Source organism: Ovis canadensis, chromosome 26 (genome assembly GCF_042477335.2).
Source record: "Ovis canadensis isolate MfBH-ARS-UI-01 breed Bighorn chromosome 26, ARS-UI_OviCan_v2, whole genome shotgun sequence".
Taxonomy (NCBI): Eukaryota; Metazoa; Chordata; class Mammalia; order Artiodactyla; family Bovidae; genus Ovis; species Ovis canadensis.
In genome coordinates this window covers 22,315,080-22,341,642 of record NC_091270.1, presented here as the reverse complement: position 1 = coordinate 22,341,642, position 26,563 = coordinate 22,315,080, and the positions used below count along the sequence as shown (strand labels likewise).

At 46.9% G+C, this 26,563-nt stretch overlaps 1 protein-coding gene across 1 annotated transcript; it reads left to right on the top strand.

Annotated features, from left to right (window-relative positions):
* The first annotated feature begins 2,133 nt into the window (after positions 1 to 2,133).
* LOC138430802 (protein FAM90A5-like) lies at positions 2,134 to 22,816 on the top strand. Its single transcript, XM_069572824.1, has 5 exons — positions 2,134 to 2,145; positions 2,265 to 2,387; positions 20,848 to 21,044; positions 21,472 to 21,577; positions 22,106 to 22,816. Exons 1-5 carry the CDS (start codon positions 2,134 to 2,136, stop codon positions 22,814 to 22,816), a joined length of 1,149 nt encoding a protein of 382 aa, XP_069428925.1.
* The last annotated feature ends 3,747 nt before the right edge of the window (positions 22,817 to 26,563 follow it).

Genomic DNA, 26,563 nt, shown 5'->3' with positions numbered 1-26,563 from the left:
TGGTGAGTCCTCCAAACTGAGATAGGGGTGTTTCTTTCCCTTAAATGTTATAAGTATTATCTGTCTCTAGACACTGGTGTCAAAGCAGCCTCTTATGGTCTCTGAATCATACCGTGTCAACATTTTCTTTGCCACTCTCATTTCCAAACTTTGACTGTTCACATCCCTTTTTTTCAGCTCCAACACTGTTGTCTTAAATCTATTTAATTATTTCATCTGCCTAACTGAAGATCCTAGCCATGTGCTCTCCAATGCAGCCCCATGTGGCTGGAATATTTGAATTCATGCAACCGAATAGCTACATTCCACATCGTTGGTAGCGCCACCCAGACTTCAAGTCCTTTGTCATGACTCACGTGTGGCACAGCAGTTTCTGTATCACGCAGCGCTGGGATCGAGCATGCCCTTCGTCTCGGAAAGTTCTACTGGCTGTTGGTCTCCATCTGATGTTTTTACTAATTTGTTTCTAAATACTTCATTTTCTGCCTCTCTGAATTACTCTCCTTTTATGGGTTTCATCAAGCAATTTTCTTCATTTCTATGTGACTTGAGATAGATGTTTATGTTGAAATAATTATTTCAAGATGGAATGTCTCTTGAAATGTCTCCAGTGGTGTGACTGCCCTTTCGAATATGACTGGAGTTTCCTTCGATATCATAGGAACTTACTTGTTCCTCTTATCAGTAGAAGGAAAATTCTAAGAGTGAAAAAGAACATGTCACTTCACTCTGAAATTGTCTTTAAGTCAAAATGAAAGGCAAAGCTTGATTGGTTTTCCTGGACAGCCCCTCATAATCCATGGGGTTGCAGAGCTGGACACGACTAAAGTGACTTAGCAAGCACACATGGACAGTCCATCCCAGGGATAATCCAATCAGTGATTCCATCACTTTCTTGAGTGGATTCTGGGGTTTGTGCTTTGTCCTAGACACTTGACTCCTCTCCACAGTTAGCAGAGGCATGGATCCAGGAATTCATTTCTGGTGGGAAGTGATCCCGAGGCTTCCCCTTTGATCGTGACAGGAGGACTGGAGAGCAGCAGCCTGAGAGCCAGTGTCTTCAGGGAGATTTCTGTTTCCAGACAGAGGGGGTGTGGTGAAGGGATCGACTGCGGATGTATGGAGAGGTTCCTCCCAAACTGGGTGATAAAGGTGAAGAGAGATGACAGGGAGCTTCTTCTGATTGTTCGCATTAGAGGTCGTATTACAGGTAAACCAGGGAGACCTTTGTTTCCCCAGAGGAATCTGATCACAGGACACTGACTGAGCAAAATCAAATGCAGCTGCTCCTTCCTCTATGCAACTCGGTCGTATTAAAGCTTCTGGAATTTCTGGGTGTCATTTGGAAATTGGTAAATAAAGCAGTTTCTTCCTAAACCTCAGTTTTTCCATATTTTTGAACATCCTTGATCTAGAGAACTGCAGCAGTCTATGACAGGAACCCCGTGACTCCTGGATGCCGGCTACATTCTGGTTCAGAGGACGTTAAGGATGAGGCTGGCCGGATAGGTGCTATAGTCCCTCCAAATGGAATAAGCCCTCAGTCTAACTCCACCCTAAAAGAGGTCCTAGGGTAATTGATATCCACATCCATGGGGGACAGAACTAACCTCAGGGCTGAGGGAGAGCTGGAAGGCAGTGTGTTTCCAGAGGACTGCCAGGGCTGTTGGAGAAGCACTGTGGGCGCATAAGGCAGGGGATGATCTGGGGGCCTCCAGAGCGCTTACCTACAGCAGTAACCACCATCCACTCTGGCGAGAGTCAGGGTCCCCGAGGGCTGGAATGAGGGAGGACACTGAGCGATTCTGGGTGCCACAGGCTGATGAACACAAAGTCAGTGCTTAGCATGTTCTTATTTGCAGACTCTGACTTTCTGTGTTAGCAGCCGCAGCTCTAGCTCTTCACATGGGATCTGGGAGAGAAGAAGCTGCATAGTATTCCCTGGACGCACCACCGGTTCCCGAGTGCTGGGCTGAGGCTGCACCCAGGTGAAGGTTGGGGGCTTGAATTCACGTGGGTCTGGGAGCACAGGCCTGGAGTCTCGTGGCTTCTCCATCCTCAGGTTGGCCTGCCTAGTGCCTGATCGGCTGACTGAAATCCCGAGAAAGGCTCCCGGTGACTGAGCTGTTGAGCATGGAGCCCCTGGTGAGTAGGGGTGCTTCCTCCTGACGCTGCACCCAGTCCCCATCCTTCCTCAGCTCAGCCGCCCACTCTGGACAGCGGGAGGGCTGCTCTGTCTAAACCAGAACATCCTGATGTTTTAGGAATCAGTGACATTTGAAGATGTAGCCGTCGACTTCACCCAGGAAGAGTGGAGCCTGCTAGACAAGTCCCAGAAAAACCTGTTCAGAAATGTGATGCTGGAAACGGTCACCCACCTGGTCTCTGTAGGTGAGTCTGTCAACAGAGATGTGCCTGCGCCTGTGTCCATTCTGTTCATTCATTCACTGAACGAGCATTTAGAACAGCTTCCCTGTGTCCCACTCCAGCTGCTCCCTGATTCTCTGCTAGTCCTCCTAACTACATAAAAGGAACACGTTCCTTTTCATGGCACTTTTCATTACCACACTGAAAGGTCAGCTTGGCCAGGTTTCATATCTTTATTGATATTTAGTCTCAACATTCAGAATAGGACTGGGGATTCAATGGACATTTTAATGCATAAATAAAAGGATCAAATATTTTTAAAATAATTATTTTCTTCTAATCACTCCATGAAGGCTTAACGCCAGAGTCCTGTATATGACATAATTTTGATTCTTCCTGTAAGGTGAATCACTACTGGATCCTGTTTGACAGAAATATTCAGCCCACGGTAGAGTCTTTTGATCTTTCCCATTTGGAAAAAACTGGGGATTCTGTGGCCTCTCTCTGAACTGGTGCAGGGGCATCAGCCCCTAGACAGCCTCACTGTTCTTGCTGCTGCTCTGGGTTTCCTCCTGGTCTGCTCAAGGGCCTTCACTGTTCTGTCTGGTGAAGATGTTACCTGCACCGACCTTCAGTTATCTCTTTATTGTCTTCACTGCCTTACCCATGACTCACAGCAAAGGGTAATTAGCCCACATTCAAAATCCACGTTTGTTTGTTTGTTTGTTTAAATCACACAGGCTATCAAATTAGCAAATCAGATGTGATTTCATAGCTGGAACAAGGAAAAGAGCTGTGGACTGGAGCAGCAGGAAGCCTCCAAGGTCAGAGTCTAGGTGAGTGTCAGGGGCCTGGGCTTCAGGGCAAAACAGTTTCAGCCAGTGTGTTAAGTCCTTGGAGATACCAGATGAAAGTCTGATGAAGCCAGGGATATATTCCAAAGTGGAAGCGAGGACACTGGGGCATATTCCTCGCGTTGTCATCATTCTGGGCCCCTATCATCACGATTCGTATTACTTCCTGCCATTTTCTCTTCTTTAAGGAAAAGGGTTCTTATGGAGTTATTGCACTTAAATTTTCACATAGTGATTCTTGTCCTGATCCTGCCATTTCATGATTTTTCCACCATTTTCTGACCCAATGTCTCCTGACCACATTACATTTTTATATTTTAATCCTGTTTTCATTTTCCAATACACAATGACTTTAAAAAATATTTCTTTCAAATACTACACTGAGTATTTCTTCGCTACACACAGTTTCTCCAACTGAGTGCCAATTTTTGAAATATACTCACATGGACCTTGGTGGTTGTCTACATTTTATTTCCCTAATGCCATTCTAAAATTTATATTTTTTCTCCATTCTTTAGGCAGTGAAAGATCCCTTAAACAACAAGAAATGATATTCATGCAAAGTGTCTACAGAAAGCACCTATCCTCTACTATGTCAGTAGTAAGTTTCAGGGGTGGGAACCTCAGTCATTCAAATGAAAGACCCAGCAGTGTGATAAGTTGGTAATTGAGCACAGTTGCCTGTGTGTAAGTTGATAAAGCTCTTTCAGAGCAAATTTTTGGATAGTCTTAAATTGGTTAAGTGAATATGAGCTTAAAACCAATGTAAGGAAAAAATTCAATAGCACAAACATTGTTCATCTCCTAGTTTTTAGAACACACTGAAGTTTTCAAAATTAATCTGATATCTGGGGTTTGGAAACTATAAAAGAGAATGTTTGTGCCTGAAGGGGAGTAACACAACATGTTTGCAACTAACACGGGAGACATTTACCAGGAGACTATTACTGGCTGATGCTCTAGGGGGAACATGTGGACAAATGAGTGTCTGCCTGGACACGGGCAAACCAGTAACAGCCTCATATCTCCTTTCCCAAAACAGGTTTCTCACCAGCAAGGGGATCCTGCTGGATGCACTAATTTGAGAGATGAATTAGCTTCTAGATCTTCACCTCAACATTCATCAGTTCACTTAAGAAGGAAACATGTCCGCAAACAGTGTGGAAAATCACGTAGTCAAGGATCATTTCTTGATGCACAGGGTCCTATTCACACTAGAGGAAAAGGAGCTGAATGTCCTCTATGTAGAAAAGTCTTCAATAATTACTTTAGCCTCAGATGACACAGGATGATTCACACTGGAGAGAAACCATACAAATGCAGTCTCTGAGAAACCGCAACCGGGTCCACACTGGAGAGACACGATTCGAACGTCACGTGTGTGGGAAACTCTCCAAAGTTCCTACCTGACACATGAGAAAACACTCAGGAGAGAAGCCCTGTAAATGTCGTCTCTGTGAGAAAAGTTTTCATCAAATCTCTTACCTTAGAAAACACGAGACAATCCATCCCAAAGAGAAGCACTATGAATGTTGTCAGCGTGGGAGTCTTTAGCCAAAGCGCTGGCCTTAGTCAGCACAAGAGAATCCACACTGGAGAGACACCTCACGTGTGTCTTGTGTGTGGGAAGGCCTTCAGTCAGAGTTCTGAATTGACTCGGCACAAAAGGACCCACACAGGAGAGAAACCCTATAAATGTCAGCGGTGTGGGAGCACCTTCAGTCAATATGCAAAGCTGAGGAGGCATGAGAGAACACACGCCGGTGAGCAACCCGATGAGTGTCAGCTCTGTGGGAAGTGCTTTAGTCACGGCTCTTCCCTTAGACGACACGAGGGAACCCAGCACCAGAGAGAAAACCAGGAAGGCCCTCAGTAGACTTTCTCACCCGAGGTGACACGCTGTTCCTCCCACATTCCACACATGAGGAACGTGGGAGGGACAGCAGCCATAGCGTTAGCATTTAAACTCACCAAGTTCCCACTCAGTAAAGTAACTGTCTGTAACCAATATGGAGGCTCCTTCAGGCATCGCACTCCCCGGTCCAGACAGGAATCACCTGTGGACATGGATCCACATGTGCGCTGTCTCTGTGGCAAAGCCTTTAGTCACTGGCCTGACCTCAGGTAACTTAGCAGAACTCCCTCTAAATACAATATGGGTGTTTTCAGCAACAACTCCCAACTCTTAAAGACCCTAGAGGATGTGAGCAGAGGATAAGAATGCTTAGTGTTTCTTTCATAAGTATTGTTCACCATGAGCCAACTCCATGTGGAGAACCACTAGGACTTTGATAACTGTCAACAAACATTCAGCCAAGCCCCAGGCTTGATGTGCACAAGAAATTCCGTGGAAAAAAGAAAAAAGCACTAAAGCAAGAACAAAGACGAAGACCTTTGAGAAATACTAAGGTATGCTGAGCAGCACCAAAGCATACTTCTGAACAATTTATCGGAGAAGTGATTTCACAGAAGGTTCTGAGACATTCTCTCTCCATAGAGCAACCCCTCTGGTCCACATGTACGCAGGCTGTACAACACACCGTCAGTGTCATGGAGGAAGGGAGGTCTTCAGTGAACACTCATTTCTCAGTCCACACAGATATCACCCTGAGGATGCAGTGATCCTGAGAGCACAGTGGGGCTACAGCCAGATTTCATAGCAGAAAAAATCCTGTGGAGGAGGCGTAGTGCTAGTCGCTCAGTCGTGTCAGACTCTTTGTGACCCCACGGACGGTAGCCCACCAGGCTCCTCTGTCCATGGAATTCTGCAGGCAAGAACAGTGGAGTGGGTTGCCATTCCCTTCTTCAGAGGATCTTCCTAACCCAGGTCTCCTGTATTCCAGGCAGATTGTTTGTGTAGCAGGGCAAACCCCTAAAAGATTCTTTGTGCAAGCCCCTAAAAAATCCTGTAAGATACAGTCAGGTCTCCCTGGTGGCTCAGTGGTAAATAATCCACCTGCAATGCAGGAGACATGGGTTTTATCCCTGGGTCCAGGAGATCCCCTGGAGAAGGAAATGGCAACCCACTCCAGCATTCTTGCCTAGAGAACCCATGGAAAAAAGAGCCTGGGGGGTACGGTCCATGGGGTTGCAGAGTTAGTCACACCCTAGCAGTTGAACAACAGCAAACACGTGAGTACATCATGATTTGGGGAAAGACCTATTCATGAAAACGTGGCATGAAATGGAGAATGAAGAGACCTGGCCACGTGGATGTAAAGTTTTGTAAGAAGTTAGAATTTGTGTGTGCAATAATAGTTGTAAATATTCAAACAGTCGTTTGTGGCTAAAGGAGCTCAGTGTTGCTGTCTGGTTGCTTTGCCTGTGTGCATGCTAGTCGTTTCAGTCGTGTCCAGCTCTTTTTGATCCCATGGACCATAGCCTGCCAGGCTCTTTTGTCCATAGGATTCTCTAGGCAAGGATGCTGGAGTGGGTTCCCATGCCCTCCGCCAGGCTGCTACTGCTGCTGCTAAGTTGCTTCAGTCGTGTCTGACTCTGTGCAACCCCATAGACGGCAGCCCACCAGGCTCCCCCGTCCCTGGGATTCTCCAGGCAAGAACACCGGAGTGGGTTGCCATTTCCTTCTCCAATGCATGAAAGTGAAAAGTGAAAGTGAAGTCACTCAGTCGTGTCCGACTCTTAGGGACCCCATGGTCTGCAGCCTACCAGGCTCCTCCGTCCATGGGATTTTCCAGGCAAGAGTACTGGAGTGGGGTGCCACTGCCTTCTCCAGCCCTCTGCCAGGGGTTTTTCCCAATTTAGGGATCAAATTCATGTCTGTTTATGTCTCCTGCATTGGCAGGTGGGTTCTTTATCAGTTGTGCCACCTGGGAAGTCTGGTTTCTTTGGGCCCCTGTAACACAGGGACTCAGGTCTGCACTCTGGGAAAGTGGGCAGAGACTCAGCCCCACTCTCTGCGCCCCCCTTTCTCCACTGCTCTTTCTGCACAATTCAGCTCCACTCGTTTCAGCATCTCCCCACCCAATCTACCCCTTCAGGGCCTGGGCTGACACAGCTCTCATCTTCAGCTCCACTGGCCAGGTTTCCCAGAATGTCATGACCTGCTCAGGCAAGGTCCTGGTGGAGTCTCAGAGACATCCGGTCTTACATTATTTGAGGCCCTTCAACCTATGTCTGTGGATGGAAACCACCTAGGACTCAAGAGACAGACATCTGATCTCTGCCCTCCCAGACCTCAGGAATCTGTATTTTGTCCCCAAATCTCTGAGCTGGGCCCAGTGGATGAAGAGTTCCTTCCATAATCATACTCTTTATCTTACTCAGCTGATTCCTGAATTATGCACACAGCAGTCTCAACAGAAACCCAGTCTTGTTACCCTCACATAAGCTCATGGGATAAATGTGCAAGAACATAAAATACCTAAAACTATCAGCCATCACACAAGCAGGTTTTTAAAATAATCAGTGCAATGTCCTTTTCCAAAGAAAGAAATGAATGTCATCACAAAGCAAATCTCCCCTCTTGTCTGTAGGACTTGGAAAGTTATCCTTTGACCCACATCCATACTGAACCCAAATCTCCAGGGAGAGTCTTCCCGTATATCCACTCGGATGAGGTGTGTTCCTGCCAAAGCAGCACAATTCCCCAAGAAGGCCCGAGTGCACTCACAGAAACACACACAAGGATGGTACTGATATCTCATTGCCTCTTTTCTTGCTTATTTATTTGATTTTAGCTGTGCTGGGTCTCTTTTGCTCTGAGGGCTTTTGCTCTAGTTGCAGCGAGCCAGGCCCACTCCGGTTGCGCTGTGCAGGCTTCCCCTTGCAAGCGCTTCTCTTGCTGCAGAGCGAAGGCTCTGCGGTGCGTGGCCTCGGCTGTGTCTCCCGGGCTCTGGAACACAGGCTCAGTAGTGGCACATGGGCTTAGCTGCTCTGTAGCATGGGTGATCTCCCCAGACCAGGGATCGAACCCATGTCTCCTGCATTGGCAGGTGGATTCTTATCCACTGAGCTACCAGGGAAACTCCATCATTAGCTTTCAAAGTCTCCAAGCGGAATTCTGGAGACAGTCAGGTGGTAAAACTGAGCAAGGGTAAGGGGCAACCAATTCTCTTGTCTGTCTATTGTCATGCATTTCATTCCTTGGGTACAAATGGCTCAGCAAGGTCATGTGACCTTGGAGTAGCATGAAGGTCAGTTTGCAAAGACAGCTTTCCTCATGGACACATCCTTGGCCACCTGAGTAGCTTCATGTCATCCAGTGAAGTTTGTCCAGCAGCCATTTTTCCGAGATTCTACTGACAGATAGGAGGAGCGCAGCTGGATTTCAGGTTGGTTTGAAATATATGTGGTGTTCAGCTACACCCCCAGAGAAATGGAACAGCAGTCAAAATATGTAGTGATGTGGCTTTAGACAACGCGGTGAAGATTCTTTAATTTTTTTAAATTTTCATTTCTATTTTTCTGAGGTGTTCTGTTATAATATTAGATGAATTTTAGGTTTACAACAATAGATTTCAGCTCCGGCATACCGTGCGCCTGCCCAGCACCAACACGCCATCTTCCCTCCTTTGCTCTCCGTGACTGTGTTACCCTCGGGCCCTCCCGCCTGCCAGCTCCCCCCTGTATCCACCACTCAGCTCTGTGTTTCTGTGTATGTGTTCTTGGGTCATTTGTTTAATTCTTCATTTTTTTTCACTTGTTTTCCTTTTGTTTCTTGGTTTCTTCCTGCTTCACACATGAGTAGAGTCAATAGGTGTTTCTCTTCTCTGAATCTGTCTTCAGACACAGAGCGAACAAAGCTGATATATGATTTGGATTGGTCAGGAAAATCTTAACAAGGTCACACACCTTGGAGCAGTAACGAGTCAGCTAAGAAGGGGAGCTTCCACCACGGACCCTCAGCTGCCTCTGAGGCTGCATCTCCTCCAGTGGACGGTGTCCAGCGCCCACCATTCTGAGCATCTACTGACAGATGGGAGGCACCCAGCTGGATTTCAGGTTGTTTATTTCTATTTGCTGTTCAGTGTATCCCCCAGAGAAAAGAGACGCACACAAGATTTGTACACGTGTGGCTTTACGCACCGTGAAAGTGGCACAGTTGTGTCCGACTCTTTGTGACACCATGACCTGTACAGTCCATGGACTTCTCCAGGCCAGAATACTGGAGTGGGTAGCCGTTCCCTTCTCCAGGAGATCTTCCCAGCCCAGGACTCCCGCATTGCAGGCAGATTCTTTACTTGCTGAGTCACAAGGGATGCACTGAGCCATGTAAAATTTAACTTCCAAGTATTGATATTCCAGGGTACCATTGGGTTACAATAGTAGCTGCAGACAGGAAGTGATGGTAGTATCTGCAGTTGATGATGGTAGTGTCTGTGTTAATGCTAGTAGCTGTATCTGAACCTTTGGAACCTGCCTAAAGGCCTGACTCTGCTCTGCAGAAGGTCAGCCACGCCCCGTTCTGAGATAAGTCTAGTGGACTCTGTGGAGTCTTGCACTATAAATCACAGTGGGGAAAATTCCTGGGGCTGTGCTTATCAAGTGCCATTAAATGTTACTATAAAGTTTGTTTTAAAAATTTTCTTTCTGTGTTTTCAGAAGAAACAAGAAAATTTACACAGTCATCTCAAGAGATGTAGAAAGATCATTTGGTCACAGTCAACATCCTGGTCAGGCAGGCCCTGCACCCAGCCCCTGCAGGGCCTTCCTTCAGCCCTAAATCAAATCACCAATAGGGCAAGATCTGTTTCATATGTAAATATAACTACATACTGTTGAATTTAATATGCTAGTAGTTTATTAAGATCTTTTGTACTTATGCTCATCAGGAAATTTTTGAGTTTGTTATTAGGTATTATTTGATTTTGTTATCATGGAAAGCCACTTAGTGGCTGAGTCGTGTGTAACTCTTTTGGACCCCATGGACCTCAGTCTGCCAGGCTCCTCTGTCCGTGGGGATTCTCCAGGCAAGAATCCTGGAGTGGGTTGTCCTGCCCTCCTCCAGGGGATCTTCCCAACCCAGGGATAGAACCCAGGTCTCCTGCACTGCAGGTGCGTTTTTTACAGACGGAGCCGCTAGGGAAGCCCTATTATGTAATGCTGGTATCGAAAACTGGTTGGAATCAGTTGCCGCCTTGCTTTTGAATGATCATTTTGGTAGGATTGATATAATGTCTCCCACCAATTTTATAAAATTTACCAATGAAAAAGTTTGAATTTTAATAAAGTTTTACCATATAAAACATTTTGTGTGTGGTTTTTATCTCTAAGCCTTGAAGATCATCTTAATACTATTTTGACTCAAGATAGATCTTGTAATGGAGGGGAAAGAGGAGCATGGGAGGACTTTATGAAAAACACAGAATCAGGGCCTCCCAGATCCCCGGAGCCACTTATGCACGTTAACAATGCACCCGCGTCAGTCCCCTGCAAGGAGAAAGTGGTCAGCCTGTGCACTGCCTACAGCCACAGGAAGCCCCGGAATCACCTCAGCCCTCATCCTCAGGTGCCCTGCGCCAACTCTTCCTCCAGAACCTGGGAGTCCAGACAGCAGGCTTCTGGGTATCTCAGCAGGGGACTAGAGGCAAGTGTCAGGGACTGTTGTTCCTGGACCAACAGGGGCCAGCAGAAGCCACCACGAGTGGTTTGAGAACTCCCTGACCAACCGGGCACTTATCTATCCTTGCTCAGGCTGAGGGTCACCACCCCCTTGTCTCTCAGTGAAGTGAGCGAAAGTCGCTCAGCTGTGTCCAACTCTTTGCGACCCCATGGACTGTATAGTCCGTGGAATTCTCCAGGCCAGAATATTGGAGTGGGGAGCCTTTGCCTTCTCTAGAGGATCTTCCCAACCCAGGGATCGAACCCAGGTCCCCCGCATTGCAGTCTGACTCTTTACCCGCTGAGTCACAAGGGACGCACTGAGGCATGGATAATGTAATTTTTAAGTATTTCTTTCTCTAGGGTATCTTTGGGTTACAAAAGTACATGTTTTATTTGTATAAAAATAGATTTCAACTCTGCCTGCCATAGGCTGACCAACACCAGAAACTGTTTTGCTTTCACCAGCCTGCGGACCTCTCTTCCTGCCGCCCTCTGAGCCCCACTGCTCTGCTCTGCTCTGTGTGTTTATTTTTGTGTCATTTCCTGTCTCTTTGTGTGTGTGTGTGTGTTTACACTTTTATTTATTTATTTATTTTTTATTTTACAATATTGTGTTGGTTTTGCCACACATCAACATGAATCCGACACGGGTGTACACGTGTTCCCCATCCTGACCCCCCCTTCCTCCTCCCTCCCGGTACCATCCCTCTGGGTCATCCCAGTGCACCAGCCCAAGCATCCTGTATCCTTCATCGAACCTAGACTGGCGATTCACTTCTTATATGATATTATAGATGTTTCAATGCCATTCTCCCAAATCATCCCACTCTCTCCCTCTCCCACAGAGTCCAAAAGACTCTTCTATACATCTGTGTCTCTTTTGCTGTCTCGCATAAAGGGTTATCGTTACCATCGTTTGCTGTCTCTTAATAATTTTTTTTACTTGTTCCCTCTTTTTCTTTGTATTTAGAGTTCCATATATGAGTGGATTTATAAGGTATTTCTTTTTTCGGAAAGTGTGTACAAAACGTTGTTAGATCAAAGGTGATACTTAACCTTGATTGGATTAATACAACCTCGTCAAGGTCAGGTGATGTGGGAGCAGACTCAAAGGCAGCAGGAAAGGGAAACGACCCCACGGACCCTCCTTAGCCACCTTCAAAGGTGCACAAAGTGTCTACCACCTACCTTCTGAGCATGTACTGACAGGTAAGAGGTATGCAGCTGGGATTGAGGATGATTTAAATTTGGTGGTGTGTGTCCATCAGAGAAATGGGACAGTAGACAAAAGAGGTACCAATGTGGTCTAGGCAATGGGGTACGGATACTTTAATGTTTAGATTTAATGATGTTTGTAGGGTAATTTTCTTGAAGAGCTCTCTAGTCTTTCCCACTCTGTTGTTTTCCTCTCTTTCTTTGCACTGATCACTGAGGAAGGCTTTCTTATCTCTCCTTGCTATTCTTTGGCATTCTGCATTCAGATGCTTATATCTTTCTTTTTCTCCTTTGCTTTTGGCTTCTCTTCTTTTCACAGCTATTCGTAAGGCCTCCTCCAACAGCCATTTTGCTTTTTTTGCATTGCTTTTCCATGGGGATGGTCTTGATCCCTGTCTCCTATACCATGTCACCAACCTCCGTCCATAGTTCCTCAGGCACTCTATCAGATCGAGTCCCTCAAATCTATTTCTCACTTCCACTGTATCACCATAAGGGATTTGATTTAGGTCATACCTGAATGGTCTAGTGGTTTTCCCTACTTTCTTCTATTTAAGTCTGAATTTGGCAAGGAGTTCATGATCTGAGCCACAGTCAGCTCCTGCCCGGTCTTGCTTTTGCTGACTGTAAAAAGCGTCTCCATCTTTGGCTGCAAAGAATATAATCAATCTAATTTCGGTGTTGACCATCTGGTGATGTCCATGTGTAGAGTCTTCTTTTGTGTTGTTGGAAGAGAGTGTTTGCTATGACCAGTGCATTCTCTTGGCAAAACTCTGTTAGCCTTTGCCCTGCTTCATTCCGCATTCCAAGGCCAAATTTGCCTGTTACTCCAGGTGTTTCTTGACTTCCTGCTTTTGTGCTCCGGTCCCCTATAATGAAAAAGACAGCTTTTCTGGGTGTTCTAAAAGGTCTTGTAGGTCTTCATAGAACCGTTCACCTCAGCTCCCTCAGCGTTACTGGTTGGGGCATAGGCTTGGGTTACCGTGATAATGAATGGTTTGCCTTGGAAATGAACAGAGATCATCCTGCCATTTTTGAGATTGCATCCAAGTAGTGCATTTCGGACTCTTTTGTTGACCATGATGGCTACTCCATTTCTTCTAAGGGATTCCTGCCCACAGGAGTAGATCTAATGGTCATCTGAGTTAAATTCACCCATTCCAGTCCATTCTAGTTCGCTGATTCCTAGAATGTCGACGTTCACTCTTGTCATCTCCTGTTCGACCACTTCCAATTTGCCTTGATTCATGGACCTGACATTCCAGGTTCCTATGCAATATTGCTCCTTATAGCATCGGACCTTGCTTCTATCACCAGTCACATCCACAACTGGGTATTGTTTTTGCTTTGGCTCCCTCCCTTCTTTCTTTCTGGAGTTATTTCTCCACTGATCTCCAGAAGCATATTGGGTACCTACCAACCTGGGGAGTTCCCCTTTCAGTATCCTATCATTTTGCCTTTTCATACTGTTCACGGGGTTCTCAAGGCAAGAATACTGAAGTGGTTTGCCATTCCCTTCTCCAGTGGACCACATTCTGTCAGGCCTCTCCACCATGACCCTCCCATCTTGGGTGGCCCCTCATGGCACGGGTTAGTTTCATTGAGTTAGACAAGGATATGGTCAGTGAGATCAGACTGGCTCGTTTTCTGAGATTATGGTTTCAGTGTATCTGCCCTCTGATGCCTCTCGCAACAACTACCGTCTTCCTTGGGCTTCTCTTACCATGGACGTGGGGATCTCTTCACAGCTGCTACAGAAAGGGCAACTGCTGCTCCTTACCTTGGACGAGGGCTATCTCCTCATGGCCGCCCCTCCTGACCTTGAAGGTGGAGTAGCTCTTCTCGGCCCTCCTGTGCCTGCGCAGGTGCTGCTCCTTGGATGTGGGGTTGCTTCTCTCGGCCACCGATCATGTGACCACTCACCTAGAGCCAGACATCCAGAAATCTGGATGTGAAGTCAAGTGGGCCTTAGAAAGCATCACTACAAACAAAGCTAGTGGAAGTGATGGAAATCCAGTTGAGCTATTTCAAATCCTGAAAGATGATGCTGTGAAAGTGCTCCACTCAATATGCCAGCAAATTTGGAAATTTCAGCAGTGACCACAGGACTGGAAAAGGCCCGTTTTCATTCCAGTACCAAAGAAAGGCAATGCCGAAGAATGCTCAAACTACCACACAATTGCACTCATCTCACATGCTAGTAAAGTAATACTCAAAATTCTGCAAGCCAGGCTTCAGTAGTAAGTGAACTGTCAACTTCCTGATGTTCAAGCTGGTTTTAGAAAAGGCAGAGGAACCAAAGAGCAAATTGCGAACATCTGCTGGATCATGGAAAAAGCAAGAGAGTTCCAGAAAAAACATCTATTTCTGCTTTCTTGACTATGCCAAAGCCTTTGACTGTGTGGATCACAATAAACTGTGGAGAATTTTGAAAGACATGGGAATACCAGACCACCTGACCTGCCTCTTGAGAAACCTATATGCAGGTCAGGAAGCAACAGTTAGAACTGGACATGGAACAACAGACTGGTTCCAAATAGGAAAAGGAGTACGTCAAGGCTGTATATTGTCACCCTGCTTATTTAACTTCTATGCAGAATACATCATGAGAAATACTGGGCTGGAAGAAGCACAGGCTGGAATCAAGACTGCCGGGAGAAATATCAATAACCTCAGATATGCAGATGATACCACCCTTATGGCAGAAAGTGAAGAGGAACTAAAAAGCCTCTTGATGAAAGTGAAAGTGGAGAGTGAAAAAGTTGGCTTAAAGTTCAACATTCAGAAAACTAAGATCATGGCATCTGGTCCCATTACTTCATGGCAAATAGATGGGGAAACAGTAGAAACAGTGTCAGACTTTATTTTTTTTGGCTCCAAAATCACTGCAGATGGTGACTACAGCCATGAAATTAAAAGACGCTTACTGCTTGGAAGAAAAGTTATGACCAACCTAGATAGCATATTGAAAAGCAGAGTCATTACTTTGCCAACAAAGATCCATCTAGCCAAGGCTATGGTTTTTCCAGTGGTCAAGTATGGATATGAGAATTGGACTGTGAAAAAAGCTGAGTGCCAAAGACTTGATGCTTTTGAACTGTGGTGTTGGAGAAGACTCTTGAGAGTCCCTTGGACTGCAAGGAGATCCAACCAGTCCATCCTAAAGGAGATCAGTCCGGGGTGTTCATTGGAAGAACTGATGCTGAACCTGAAACTCCAATCCTTTGGCCACCTCATGAGGAGAGTTGACTCACTGGAAAGACCCTGATGCTGGGAGGGATTTGGGGCAGGAGGAGAAGGGGCCGACAGAGGATGAGATGGCTGGATGGCAATCCTGCCTCGATGGACATGAGTTTGAGTGAACTCCGGGAGTTGGTGATAGACAGGGAAGCCTGGCGTGGTGCTGTGATTCAGGGGGTCGCAAAGAGTCGGACATGACTGAGCAACTGAACTGATTCAGTGAATTTGCTAGATGAAACTTCACGTGTACAAAAAATATATTTCAATTTCAGTAGATCATAATTTTGGTGAGCACCAACAACTTGGGTGTTTTTGTTCCCACCCTGTGGACCCACTCCACTCGTCGGCCGTCCCCTTGCCACTATCCTCCGACACGCCCTGCTCTGTTCTGTGGGAATGTTTGTTTCTATGTCATTTGCTTTCCTTTCTTTTTGTGCTGACTTCTTCGCTTCTGAAATTTGTGTTTCGTGTCCCACATGGAAGTGAGCGCACAAGGTATTTCTCTTTTCTAAATGGGTCTTCGAGACACTGAGAGGTACAGGGTGATTTCTGCTGTTGAGTCGCTCAGCTGTGTCTGATTCGTTGTGACCCCCTGGACTGTGGCCTACATAACGTTGATTGGTTAAGAAAACCTCATCCAAAAAAAAAAAAAAAAAGGAAAGAAAACCTCATCAAGGTCACGTGACCTTAGGGGAGTATAAAGTCGGCGGGAAAGGGAAATTTCCCCTCTGACCATCCTCAGCCACCCTGGACGCTGCTGCATGTCCTCGGCTGGAGTGTCCAGCACTCATGATTCTGAGCATCTGCTGACAGACTGGAGGCTCACAGCTGAATTTCAGGTTGTATGGTTTAAATTTTGTGTTTGGCTAGTCCCTCAGGGAATCGGGATGAGAGGAAAATCATGTAGTGATGTGGCTTTAGGCCACTGGGGATCGATTCTCTAGTTTCTTTGGAATTATGTTTTAATTGTTAATGTTTTGGAATTATCCCATTATAACTTTAGTGAAGTGTTAGGTGCATTGCCATACATTTCAGCTTCTGTGAACCACACACCCTCTCAGCACCCAAAACTGCAGGTTTCCTCTGTTACTATCTGCTGCCCAATTTTCTTTTCAGCTCCTCTTCTGATTCCGTTTACTCAGGTCTGTGTACCTTTGTATTTGCTATCAGGTCAGCACTGTCTTCTTTAAAATTCTTTTTACTTGTTTTCTTTTTGTCTTTTGTGTTCCACACATGAGTGACATTGTGAATTATTTCTTTCTCTTAACAAGTCTTTAGATGTCGTTAGACCAAAGGGGATAGATGATGTCACTTGGCTAAGAAACTCGACAAGGTCATGTGACCTTGGATCAGCCTCAGCTCAGCTGGGAAAGGGCAATTCCTCCTTGACTGGTCCTCGGCACCATCAGAGCTGCATCTCCCTCAATGAGAACATTCCTCCCCCACCTCTCTGATCCTCTCCTACAGAGAGGAGGAGCACAGCTGGAGTTTAGGATGGTTTGCTTTTTAAAGCTGGCGTTCACCATATCGCTCAGAACAAAAGTCCATAGTAAACTTAAGTAGTGATTTGGCCTGTCGATAGGGTAAAGTGTCTTAAACTTTATAATTTTATTTTTTGAATTGAGTAAATGTTGATGTTAATGTTAGATGTTTCATTTGTCCTTTTTTTTTTTTGCAATTACAAATTGCAATTTTAAAACTAATTTTAAAACTTTGGGGTGAAACCCACAGGAATAAAAAAGACTGGGAAAGGATAACCCCCTCACCCTCTGGCAGTGGCGGAAAGGGAGAGAGGCTACCTGAGGGGAAGGAAGCACAAAAGGGACCCGCTGCAGACTCAGGGCAAAGGGAACGCCATCGGTCCTGGGGCCTGGGAGCCCTGCGGCAGGAAACCCCAGCGTGGGGGCACTGGCTTCAGGCACACAGGCCAAGGGCAAGAGGGTTGCACACGAAGCCCCAAAGCTACCTGGCTTCCCCCTTCCCTTTTGCCTTTCTCAGCTTCTGCTGCATGATCTGGGTGTCCCTCTGCTTGGGGGACAATCGCCCCGGCAGCTCAGTGCTTTCCCTTCACCGAGCGGCTCTGCCTTTCTTATTCTTCTGGCAGGCAAGATCCTGCTGGTCACCTCGCATCATGGGGACTGCAGCGACTCTGCCCTTTTGTGCATTGGCACATTTCAGCTTTCTGACCCTTATTCATGCTCACCACCCAGACTTCCCTCTCTCGCTGCCACTACACATTTGACCACAGTCACTATCCTGCCTTCTCCCGTGAAGCTTCCTCCCTCAGTTCAGTTCAGTCGCTCAGTCGTGTCTGACTCTCTGCCACCCCGTGGACTGCAGCACGGTAGGCTTCCCTCTCCATCACCAACTCCCGGAGTTTCCTCAAGCTCATGTCCTTTGAGTCGGTGATGCCATCCAACCATCTCATCCTCTGTCGTCCCCTTCTCCTGACTTCAGTCTTGCCCAGCATTAGGGTCTTTTCAAGGGAGTCGCTTCTTAGCATCAGGTGGTCCAAGGATTAGAGTTTCAGCATCAGTCCTTCCTATGAACACCCAGGACTGACTTCCTTCAGGATGGCCTGGTGGGATCTCCTTGCAGTCCAAGGGTCTCTCAAGAGTCTTCTCCAACACCACAGTTCAAAAGCATCACTACTTCAGCTCTCAGCTTTCTTCACAGTCCAACTCTCACATCCAAACATGACTACTGGAAAAAGCATAGCTTTGACTAGATGGACCTTTGTTGGCAAAGGAATGTCTCTGCTTCTGAATATGCTATCTAGGTTGGTCATAACTTTTCTTCCAAGGAGCAAGTGCCTTTTAATTTCATGGTTACAGTCACCATCTGCAGTGATTTTGGAGCCCCCCAAAAATAAATTCTGCACTACTCCACTGTTTCCCCATCTATTTGCCATGAAGTGATGGGACTGGATGCCATGATCTTAGTTTTCTGTGTGGTGAGCTTTAAGCCAACTTTTACACTCCCCTCTTTCACTTTAACCAAGAGTCTCTTTAGTTCTTAACTTTCTGCCATAAGTGTGGTGTCATCTGCATATCTGAGGTTATTGATATTTTCCCGGCAATCTTGATTCCAGCTTGTGCTTTATCCAGCCCAGCGTTTCTCATAATGCACTCTGCATGTAAGTTAAATAAGCAGGGTGACGATATATAGCCTTGATGTACTCCTTTTCCTATTTGGAACCAGTCTGTTGTTCCATGTCCAGTTCTAACTGTTGCTTCCTGACCTGCATATAGGTTTCTCAAGAGGCAGGTCAGGTGGTCTGGTATTCCCATCTCTTTCGGAATTTTCCAGAGTTTGTTGTGATCCATACAGTCAAAGGCTTTGGCATAGTCAATAAAGCAGAAGTGGATGTTTTTCTGGAACTCTCTTGCTTTTATGATGAGCCAGTGGATTTTGGAAGCTTCCTCCCTATTGTCCGCTAACTCTTCTGGGTATCTGTTTGTTTGCCTCTGTCTTCTGGTTTGTTTATTGATTTTTGTTTGTTTATTTCTGTTTGTTTATTTGTGTTGATTTGTTACTTTTTCGTTTGCTCTCACTGTTCTACCCAGGAGTGATGTCCTTTGTGTTTGCTTTCAGCCTCTGACTTAATTCATTAGCATCATAACAATAAGGTCTCTCCATGTTCTGGAAAATAATAACATCTCAAATTTTCTTCTTTCTTCTTTTTTTCTGGCTGATTATATTTCCATTGAATATGCATACTATTGAAAGCCAAAAACATTATTTGTTCACCCTTAGTTGAAACCTATGTTTCACATTAGCGAGGTACAAAGGAGACGCTGAGGACAAAAGTTCGAGAAAACAGACCCTTAGCCGTGAGTCATCTAATCTAGTAGAGAGGAAGATAATTTGAAGTGAATTTGTACTTGAAAATTGCCTTCCCTGATGCCGAATGGGAGAGTCCAGTTTTCAAAATTCATCACACTTAATTTTTATTTTCAAATGCCTATTCTTCAATATTAAGTGTAGCTTTCCCTTAGAACAAATATTTGTGTACATGTGGGGAGATCTTTTATCTCCTAGATTGTGATACATGTAACCCAAGTCTCTAAATTTAGTCTTCCGAGGATGCAAATCCAAATGCATGTTAATCTGGGTCCTAATCTGTGTGTCAGTAATCAGGGGAGAATATAGAAAAGTCTGGGCAGTTCAGTTCAGGCACTCAGTCATGTCTGACTCTATGGGACCCCATGGACTGGAGCACCCCAGGCTTCCCCGTCCATCTTCACCTCTGGGAGCTTACTCGAGGTCATGTCCATCGACTCGGTGATGCCATCTGACCATCTCATCCTCTGTCATCCCCTTGTCCTCCTGCCTTCCATCTTTCCCAGCATCAAGTCTTTTCCTATGAGTCAGTTCCTAACATCAGGTGGCCAAAGTACCGGAGTTTCAGCTTCAGCATCAGTGCTTCCAGTGAATATTCAGGACTGATATCCTTTAGGATGGCCTGCTTGGATCTCCTTGCAGTCCAAGGGACTCTCAAGAGTCTTCTCCAGCACCACAGTTCAAAAGCATCAATTCTTCGGCATGCGCCTTTGTTTATAGTCCAACACTCACATCCATACATGACTACTGGAAAACCATAGCCTTGACTAGACAGACCTTTGTCAGCAAAGAAATGTCTCTGCTTTGTAATATGCTGTCTAGATTGGTCATAGCTTTTCTTCCAAGGAACAAGCGTCTTTTCATTTCATGGCTGCAGTCACCATCTGCAGTGATTTCGGATCCCCAAAAATAGTCTGTCACTGTTTCCCTATGCATTTACCATGATCTTAGTTTTCTGAAGGTTGAGTTTTAAGCCAACTTTCTCACTCTCTTCTTCCACTTTGATCAAGAGGCTCTTTTGCTCTTCTTTACTTTCTGTGAAGAGAAAGATCTGGGCAGGAGAAGACAATTTTTAGAAACCTGGTCGCAATGTCATGATCCCCATTTAGGGTCAATGGGGCAGGGATGTCTCTGTGTCTGCATCAATATGACAGGTTTTTTTTTTGTTGTTTTGTTTTGTTTTCACAGAGGAAATCCAAAAATTAAGATTGAGGAGAATCTCCAGTAGGTGTGGAAGATGGCTGGTCAGTACGGATGGCTGAAAGCCTGCCGACTCTTTCAAGACCAGAAAGTGAGGAAGCAAAACCCGGGACCTGGGAGGCAGATGGCTCCCCAGCCACAGGACAAAGACTCTATGGTGAGTGGAGGCTTGGACCCACAGGGAATCTGTGGGTGGCATGGACTGCGGAGACAGGGTTTAGGCCTGGAATATTCTGGGTCCATAACTCACTAGTGTATTCACATCCAAAGATAGCTGCCTCCACCTCCCTCCTGAGCAGCTCGGGCCACTCAGAGCCTGGGAGGAACCATCTGGGCTCCTCGGGGTTATGTCTGCCCTGGCTTCATCCAGATCTTTCACTGGGCCCTTACTGTTCACCGAAGACCGCCAGCCCCTCCTCCTCTGATGCTTGTGACGAGGGCTTTGGGAGGCACAATGTTGTAACTATCCCGGCACCTGGGATATCTCCATCCGTCGTTGCATTCCCTCTGAACTCGTGCCTGTGGCTTCTGCTGACTCTCTGACCTGGTTCTCCTCCACCCACAGGTGAAGTGTAAGGACTGTGGAGCCTTTGGGCACACAGCAAGGAGCCTCAGGTGCCCCATGAAGCGCTGGCAAGGGGCGCTGGTGCCCCTGCCCTTGGGGTCCAGATTCGGTAAGGAGAACCTGGCGTGGAAGCTGCAGGACCCACCAGCCCCAGGGACCCCTAATGTGGCTGAGAGAGAGGAGGAGGAAAGGCAGAGGTGAGCAGCGGGGAGGTGGGACCCAAGGTCAGGGCTGAAATCTGGAGGCGGTTCCTCTCCTTGTCGACACTGTGCTGAGCCATCTCTAGAAAGGACAGGGCAACTGGGGAGACAGAGACAGGAGCCACGTGCTCAGGGGCCACACTCGGGGGCTCACACCAGGCCCTGAAGTCACTAAGGAGAGTGGGGAACACACACAGCTTTGCACCTGACCGGCCCCGAGGCCATAGAGATGAAGAGACAGGACTTCCTGGGAGACCCTGCGGGGGCCTCTGGAGTCGGGGAAGGACATGGGGGTTCTGCACAAAGGCAGAGGGCTTCAGGTCCGGTGTCACCCCCAAATGAGGAAAGGGCTGGGCCACAGCACCGTCGGTCCCAACGGTGACAAGGACACTGGGTTCTGACACTTGACCTGTTCGTGTTGCAGGAAAGAGGAGCAGCAGAGAAAGCTCCTGCAGCGATTTCCCAGGAGGCCCCGCGCTCAGCAGCCGCAGAGCTGGAAGGAGGAGCCGGAGCCCGGCCTCTGCCTGAGGGTCAGTCTCTCGGGCCCCCTCTTTAATCGACTGGCCTCAGTCCTGTCTCTGGGAGGAAACCGGTCATGTTCTTTCCTGACCAATGTCAGCATTTAGTTTTCAGATGCCATTTTTCACGGTGCCTTTGATTTTGCATTCTGACTCGCATGTCTGGCGAGAAGCTGGTAGGGACATGGAAGTGATTTTATCAGCAGCTTCCATAGTCAAATCCTTTAAGTTAGAACAGGAATCTGTCCATTGTGATTCATCCTCCAAAACTGGAACTGAAAACTCATTTTGCCATCAAGGCGCCTGCAAATCACCAATCTGTGTACAGTCTGGAGAAGGTCTACAAAAGCCTCTTCCCCTTCCTTAGCAAGAGACGCTGTAGAGCATTTCCATTGGCCATTGGATGTACACATGTGTCAAGGTCACACGAGCACCCTGATATTGAGGATCTTACCATGTGAAATTAACTCCTGTGAGGCGTTTTTCTGGAGGGAGAGGAGATTCTCACCCCTGGCCTCTCTGTGTGCTCTTCTCTTACAGCACCCAAACATGCCCCTGCTTATCCACACATCCAGGAGGAAATCCTTCCAGGATCCAGATCACCCAAGAGGGTCACCCACCAGGAAGGATGATGTGAATTCCAGCCTCCCCGCAGTATCTCTCATCGGCAGGAATGTGGCCCCGGCCTCCAAGGGCAGCGTCAAGGCTCCAGGCAAGAGATGTGCTCAGACCCCCAGCCTGACATGTGTGAACCCCCCAAAGAAACCTAGACTCAGCCCTGTCCAGACCCCCCAGCAGAGCACTCCCACAGCAGATCTGGGGGCCTTCCTGAATCTCCCTCCTCCACCCAGCACAGCAGGACGTGGACCGAGAGTGGCCTTCCGTGCATCCAGGGAGACACCTGCCCAGGGGCAACGCTTTGACCTCCAGCCTCCCGCGGACAGATCTCCCTCCAGGAGCGTGTGCGGGATTCCCGCAGCTCACCCGCCGCCCATCAGCATCCGCGTTCGGGCCCAGCCTCTCAGGATGCGCTTCCTGAGAGATGCCGAAGGCTGCTGGAGCTGCCACTACACGGCGCCCCCGTCTCCGCAACCTGCGGAGCAGCCAGCCCCTCCTGCTCAGAGCCCGTCCGTCAAATGGGAGCCCGAGGGACACGCTGTCCCCGGGCCCCGGAGCGTCCTCTACGATGACCTCCTGGTGTCTTCTTCCTCCGAAGAGAGTGACTGGGACGCAGACACCAGTGGCAACTGAGACTTGTCCTCCAGCGCCCGGTGCCCTGACTTGACTGTGGCTCTGGCGGGTGGGCTGCGTGTTAGAGGGAGCGGCTGTTCCCGGTGAAGGCGGACTCCCCACCCTGGTGGGCGAGACAGCAGTGGGACCGGACCTCCCTGGGGACACACAGCTGCACACACTGCCCTGTCTCCTCATGGAACCCCAGTCTGTCCCATGGCACTTATCCAACAGAACGGCAAGCCGTCAACCTAAAACGATTATAAGCAATTGAGGCAAACTCTAGGAGTGACTTGTAACCACTGTGTAGACAGGAAGTGATGGTAGTATCTGCAACTGATGATGGTAGTGTCTGTATTTGATGGTAGTGGCTGTATCTGAACCTTTGGAACCTGCCTAAAGGCCTGACTCTGCTCCTCAGAAGGTCAGCCGACCCCCATCCTGAAATAAGTCTAGTGGACTCTGTGGAGTCTTGCACTATAAATCACAGTGGGGAAAATTCTCGTGGCTGTGCTTATCAAGTGTCATTAAATGGTACTCTAAAGCTTTGTTTTAAAAATTTTCTTTCTGTGTATTCGGAAGAAACAAGAAAAATTACACAGTCATCTCAAGAGATGTAGAAAGATCATTTTGTCACAGTCAATATCCTGGCCAGGCTGGCCCTGCACCGAGGCCCTGCAGGGCCTTCCTTCAGCCCTAAATCAAATCACCAATAGGGCAAGATCCGTTTCATATGTATATATAATTACATACTGTTGGATTTAATATGCTAGTAGTTTATTAAGATCTTTTGTATTTATGATCATAATGGTATTTTTGATTTTGTTATTAAGTATTATTTGATTTTGTTATCATGGAAAGGTACACTTAGTGGCTCAGTCGTGTGTAACTCTTTTGGACCCCATGGACCTCAGTCTGCCAGGCTCCTCTGTCCGTGGGGATTCTCCAGGCAAGAATCCTGGAGTGGGTTGTCATGCCCTCCTCTAGGGGATCTTCCCAACCCAGGGATAGAACCCAGGTCTCCTGCACTGCAGGAAATTCTTTACAGACTGAGCCACTAGGGAAGCCCTATTATGTAATACTGGTATGGAAAACCAGTTGGAATCAGTTGCCGCCTTGCTTTTGAATGATCATTTTCATAAGAGTGATGTAATGTCTCCCACCAATTTTATAAAATTTACCAATGAAAAAGTTTGAATTTTAATAAAGTTTTACCATATAAAACATTTTGTGTGTGGTTTTTATCTCTAAGCCTTGAAGATCATCTTAATACTCTTTTGACTCAAGGTAGATCTTGTAATGGAGGGGAAAGAGGAGCATGGGAGGACTTTATGAAAAACACAGAATCAGGGCCTCCCAGATCCCCGGGGCCACTTATGCACGTTAACAACGCCCCCGCGTCAGTCCCCTGCAAGGAGAAAGTGGTCAGCCTGTGCACTGCCTACAGCCACAGGAAGCCCCGGAATCACCTCAGCCCTCATCCTCAGGTGCCCTGCGCCAACTCTTCCTCCAGAACCTGGGAGTCCAGACAGCAGGCTTCTGGGTATCTCAGCAGGGGGCTAGAGGCAAGTGTCAGGGACTGTTGTTCCTGGACCACAGGGGTCAGCAGAGGCCACCATGAGTGTTTCAAGAACTCCCTGACCAACCAGGCACTTATCTATCCTTGCTCAGACTGAGGGTCACCACCCCCTTGTCTCTCAGTGAAGTGAGAGAAAGTCGCTCAGCTGTGTCCAACTCTTTGCAACCCCACGGACTGCATAGTCTGTGGAATTCTCCAGGCCAGAATATTGGAGTGAGGATCTTCCCAACCCAGGGATTGAACCCAGGTCTCCCGCTTTGCAGGCAGATTCTTTACCCACTGAGTCACAAGGGATGCACCAAAGCATAGAAATGTAATTTTTAAGTATTTCTTTCTCTAGGGTATCTTTGGGTTACAAAAGTACATGTTTTATTTGTATAAAAATAGCTTTCAACTCTGCCTGCCATAGGCTGACCAACACCAGAAACTAGGTTTTGCTTTCACCAGCCTGCAGACCTCTTTTACTGCTGCCCTCTGACCCCCACTGCTCTGCTCTGTGAATGTGTTTATTTTTCTGTCGTTTGTTGTCTCTTTGTGTGTGTGTTTACACTTTTATTTATTTATTTTTTATTTTACCTTAGTGTATTGGTTTTGCCATACATCAACATGAATCCCACACGGGTGTACACGTGTTCCCCATCCTGAACCCCCCTTCGTCCTCCCTCCCAGTACCATCCCTCTGGGTCATCCCAGTGCACCAGCCCAAGCATCCTGTATCCTGCATTGAACCTAGACTGGCAATTCATTTCTTATACATGTTTCAATGCCATTCTCCCAAATCATCCCACCCTCTCCCTCTCCCACAGAGTCCAAAAGACTCTTCTATACATCTGTGTTTCTCTTGCTGTCTTGCATACAGGGTTATCGTTACCATCGTTTGCTGTCTCTTAATAATTTTTTTTACTTGTTCCCTCTTTTTCTTTGTATTTAGAGTTCCATATATGAGTGAATTTATAAAATATTTCTCTTTGCGGAAAGTGTCTACAAGGCGTTGTTAGATCAAAGGTGATACTTAACCTTGATTGGATTAATACAACCTCGTCAAGGTCAGGTGATGTGGGAGCAGACACAAAGGGAATGACCCCATGGACCCTCCTTCAGTTCAGTTCAGTTCAGTTCAGCTCAGTTCAGTCGCTCAGTCGTGTTCTACTCTTTGCGACCCCATGAATCGCAGCACGCCAGGCCTCTCTGTCCATCACCAACTCCTGGAGTTCACTCAAACTCATGTCCATTGAGTCAGTGATGCCATCCAGCCATCTCATCCTCTATTGTCCCTTTCTCCTCCTGCCCCCAATCCCTCCCAGCATCAGAGTCTTTTCCAGTGAGTCAACTCTTCCCATTAGGTGGCCAAAGTACTGGAGTTTCAGCTTTAGCATTATGCCTTCCAAAGAAATCCCAGGGCTGATCTCCTTCAGAATGGACTGGTTGGATCTCCTTGCAGTCCAAGGGACTCTCAAGAGTCTTCTCCAACACCACAGTTCAAAAGCATCAATTCTTCAGCACTCAGCCTTCTTCACAGTCCAACTCTCACATCCATACATGACCACTGGAAAAACCATAGCCTTGACTAGACAGACCTTAGTCAGCAAAGTAATGTCTCTGCTTCTGAATACACTATCTACGTTGGTCATAACTTTTCTTCCAAGGAGTAAGTGTCTTTTAATTTCATGGCTGCAATCACCATCTGCAGTGATATTGGAGCCAAAAAAAATAAAGTCTGACCCTCCTTAGCCACCTTCAAAGGTGCACAAAGTGTCCAGCACCTACCTTCTGAGCATGTACTCACAGGTAAGAGGTATGCAGCTGGGATTCAGGCTGATTTAAATTTGGTGGTGTGTGTCCATCGGAGAAATGGGACAGTAGACAAAAGAGGTACCAATGTGGTCTAGGCAATGGGGCACGGATACTTTAATGTTTAGATTTAATGATGTTTATAGGGTAATTTTCTTGAAGAGCTCTCTAGTCTTTCCCATTCTGTTATTTTCCTCTCTTTCTTTGCACTGATCACTGAGGAAGGCTTTCTTATCTCTCCTTGCTATTCTTTGACACTCTGCATTCAGATGCTTATATCTTTCCTTTTCTCCTTTGCTTTTGGCTTCTCTTCTTTTCACAGCTATTCGTAAGGCCTCCCCAGACAGCCATTTTGCTTTTTTTTGCATTTCTTTTCCATGGGGATGGTCTTGATCCCT